This window comes from Telopea speciosissima, chromosome 2 (assembly GCF_018873765.1).
Source record: "Telopea speciosissima isolate NSW1024214 ecotype Mountain lineage chromosome 2, Tspe_v1, whole genome shotgun sequence".
NCBI lineage: Eukaryota > Viridiplantae > Streptophyta > Magnoliopsida > Proteales > Proteaceae > Telopea > Telopea speciosissima.
Window position 1 is genome coordinate 22,955,197 of NC_057917.1, and position 3,982 is coordinate 22,959,178.

The window sequence follows — 3,982 nt, forward strand, 5'->3', positions numbered from 1 at the left end:
GATAAAAGGGTCTCCTTGGTGCATGCCCCTGGACGACTTGAAAAAATCGGACGGACCTCCGTCCAAAACCACAGAAAACCAACACTTTTCAACTATTTTCTTGATTAAATCAATCCAAGGCTGAGCGAACCCGAATTTGGACAGCACCACATATAACTCCCACTCCAACTGGCCATAAGCTTTAGCCATATCAAGCTTTAAAATGACATTACCACCCCTGGTCTTCCTACTGAGATCTTGCGCCACCTCTTGCACTAGGGCAATATTATCATGAATACATCTACCTTCAACAAAAGCACCATGCTCTTCCAATATCAACCTCAGCAGAAACAATGTCAATCTCGAAGAGATAATTTTTGCCAAAATTTTATAAGAGAAATTACAAAGACTAAAAGTGAATAAAGTGTTATGAAATTATTTGTATTTAAAACTCTTTTGAATCTTCCCTTCTTTTAGACATTTATTTAAGGAAGCAAGTTCTCAGTGGGGGTGTCTGTACCACCTATGCCCAGACATAGAGGGGGCACAATGACTGACCTGCCCCAATGATATCAATGCGCATACTCTCACTGGCCCCGCGTACTCAGGGGCCACACTCCCTCACACAGAACACCTCTCTTTAATTAACTAGGGGAGAGCTTTCTACCTGAGCTGGCTCAGGGGCCAATGAGAGCATTAATAATTTCATGGGCCTGTGTCTGGGTGAAGAAGCCACGCTTCCAGTCATACAAAGATAGCAGTCACGAGGCAAGCACAAGGGCACTGCCCCTGGCAAGTATTGAGTTACGCTATCCGATGCTGATTTTTCTATGCTTCCCCGCGTCCCCCAACGAATCCACGACACAATTTCAGTGATTGGAGAAAGTTGGGGAGAGAGGGTGTGCCATGAGCCTTGACGCCATGACCATGAGTGCTGTATACGGTAGACTAGTTGACAGTCAATTTCTGCAATTTTGCCACGCTTCTCCTCCCCGAACCCTTCTTCCAAAATTCCCATTTGTTCTTCGAACAGTACATTCGTCTCCTCTCTTTAGTCCCTGCTTTCCTATAAACATTCACCGGACAAATCTCAGCCTTTCCTGTCGTTCATTTAGACCTGTAAAAGCAGCGATGGCTTCTACACCTTCATCAGAGACAGAGACTAGACCTTTCTGTGTGCTCTTTGTCTGCCTCGGCAACATCTGCAGAAGCCCCGCTGCTGAAGCCGTCTTCAGGGAGATTGTCAAGAGAAGAGGGCTTGAATCAAAGTTTAAAATCGACTCTGCCGGCACTATTGACTATCATGAGGTATTTCTTCAGATATATCTTCATCGGCACTTTTAAGGATTTAGATTTCTTAGTCAAGGAGTAGAAGAACTGAAAAAAAAATGGGTATTTGGACAGGGTAACCAAGCTGACCCACGGATGAGGGCCGCTTCCAAACAGCGTGGGATCGTGGTAACTTCCATTTCGAGGCCAATACGAATATCTGATTTCAGAGATTTTGATCTCATTCTCGCTATGGACAAGCAAAACAGAGGTAAAATTTAAGGGATAATCATAATGTAATAGGTTTTGTTTGGTTCGAATTCTTATGCTTTTCTAGAGTAATTTTTCTCCGAAGGATTTTCTTCGTTTCTTACATGTGATTCTTGCCCCCGCAATAGCAAGGAAATTGGTTCTTAGGACTGAAACGTGAAAGTTTTATAGTAAAAATAAATTGAAATGGGTGGGGATAGTTCATAGCTCCCCATAATCAATCCATAGAAGAGATGGCAAACAAGCCTTTCAAGGGCCAAACTACAACTCCTCGTACCCTTTCCGAATTGATTGGTTTTTCTTTGTTATTTTTATGCTTTAGGATGATTTTGATCGATTCTGTTGTCTCTTTAGATGACATATTCGAGGCTTTTAATAGGTGGAGATTCAAGGAGACACTCCCATTTGAAGCCCATAAGAAGGTCTGTACGCTGTTTATTTCCGGAATGTGTTTCTCTGAAATGAATTATATCAGCTAGATATTGGAACTTTTACTGATTCTGTGTACGGTTCTGCAGGTTAGGCTAATGTGCTCTTATTGTAAGAATCACGACGAAACTGAAGTTCCAGACCCTTACTATGGGGGCCCGCAAGGTTTTGAGAAGGTAAGCTAGCAACTCTTCTTTAGCATTTGATCTGCAATGGACCTCTAATACCTAAGACAACTTTGATTTAAGATTTTTCTTCTTCTAAAACATTGATATGAGCTGCTAATGTACCCTACACAACTTATGGATCTCTATAGTAGCCATATTAGATCATATTTATCTGTTGGTTGCTCGTTGGAATAAATAAGATTGGATTAGACAAGACTGAGCAGCATGATACATCAGAAAAAGGAGGGCATGTGGGTTATGGAGCTGAGCTTTGCGTTGATTGATCAATGTCAGATAGGATTTTGTTTGCATTTTGGTTTTTTATGCCTGCCTGAATGTTGTGTTGGTCTTTCATGGGCCGTGCCTTTCCACTCTTGCCCAGGTTGTGCAGTTGCTTGAGATTTGATGTTTCAGGCCCCTGCAAAATGAGGCTTGCCTTTAATTCTTTGAAACTTCAATGAATCTTAAGTTCTTTTCCAATTAGAACAAAAGAAAAGATAATAGTTGAAATTAATGGCTGGTTTCCATAGGCCTTCTATATGCAAAACAACTTGGCAAAATGACATGGTTCACTATTTGCACTGCTTCTATAATTGGCAGTGCAGTAGTAGTTTTGCCTGTCTTCACCAGTTCACCGTTTTACCTTGGTAAAATCAGTTCCCAACCCTTGATGTCCTACAATCTAGGGGGTTGCAGAAGCAGGTTTCTTCATGTTTAGTTGTAAATTCTAGAGACTGGATTTCTGTTAGAGCATATATAGGTTGAAAAATAGTCATCTTTCACTAATTATGCATCTAAAAGATGATGGTGTATAAATCTCAAAATTTGTTTTAAAAGTTGAGCTAAATTTGTACATAAATAAATTGTGAAGTTGGCTCCATGATTGCTAATGGTTTTAAAGGTGGAATTGGGAAACAGAATGGAATCATATGAAAGCAGTATAAGCTCAACAAGTTTCTTCTATGTGAATATCTTGTAGAATAAATCTTATGAAAGGACCAAAGTTTGATGCTGATTTAGGTTACAAGGACAATAATTTGGTTTTTGGTGCTAAAATAATATAAGTTCCTTCATGCATAGACATTAATGAATTGCAACTTCGCTATTGATCTCTAAATTTTCTTTTCTTTCCAAATGCATAATCTTCTTTCATTCTTTTTGCGGGCCTTGGTGCAACGGTGAGGTTGCTGCATTGTGACCAAGTGGTCACGGGTTCGAGTCTAGAAGCAGCCTCTCTGCGAAAGCAGGGGTAAGGCTGTGTACATTATGCCCCTCCCCAGACCCCGTAGTAGCGGGAGTTTCGTGCACTGGGTACGCCCTTTTTATTTCCAACTAATCGTCTTCTAGATTTTCATTCTTTTTACTCATGACCTACATTACTTTTCATACTTTGATACATTCTTATATGTAATCCCTTTTTATGGCAGGTTTTAGATTTACTTGAAGATGCTTGTGAATCATTACTGGACAACATCCTGAATGAGAACAGCCATATTTTGGATTCATAGGTCATGTGATCAAAGCTTCTGTGTTTTGGAATGATTTGGAGTTATTAATATAATCCTGTGGGGTAATAATTGGAAAATTTTGTCTTTTAGGTTTGAAAATTCACTTCCCTTCCCTTTAATTTCCCTTGCAACCAAACGGAGCCTCAGTGAATTCTCAAAACCTCTTTTTTGTAGAGAAAGTATTTGTATAGGAACTGTGTAAAAGTTTAAAACAATTTGTATCAGACTAAAATCCAGAAATTGTCTTATCAATTTTTTGGAAAATAATTTCCTTTTAAATTTTTTGAATATTTTCTAAAAAAAGTAGTGGCATTTGGATCCATGATACAATTGCCATCCATGGAGGATGTGTACCCCTAT

General features: G+C 39.6%; 1 protein-coding gene across 2 annotated transcripts; it reads left to right on the forward strand.

Annotated features, from left to right (window-relative positions):
* The first annotated feature begins 839 nt into the window (after positions 1 to 839).
* Positions 840 to 3,652, forward strand: LOC122650271 (putative low molecular weight protein-tyrosine-phosphatase slr0328). Of its 2 annotated transcripts, none has more exons than XM_043843640.1 (5): positions 840 to 1,287; positions 1,384 to 1,519; positions 1,873 to 1,939; positions 2,027 to 2,123; positions 3,542 to 3,652. In XM_043843640.1, exons 1-5 carry the CDS (start codon positions 886 to 888, stop codon positions 3,620 to 3,622), a joined length of 783 nt encoding a protein of 260 aa, XP_043699575.1. In that variant the 5' UTR covers positions 840 to 885; the 3' UTR covers positions 3,623 to 3,652. The 2 variants fall into 2 exon arrangements, with proteins under 2 accessions (XP_043699575.1, XP_043699577.1); XM_043843642.1 differs by having other exon boundaries at positions 842 to 1,287; positions 1,873 to 1,940; positions 2,037 to 2,123.
* The last annotated feature ends 330 nt before the right edge of the window (positions 3,653 to 3,982 follow it).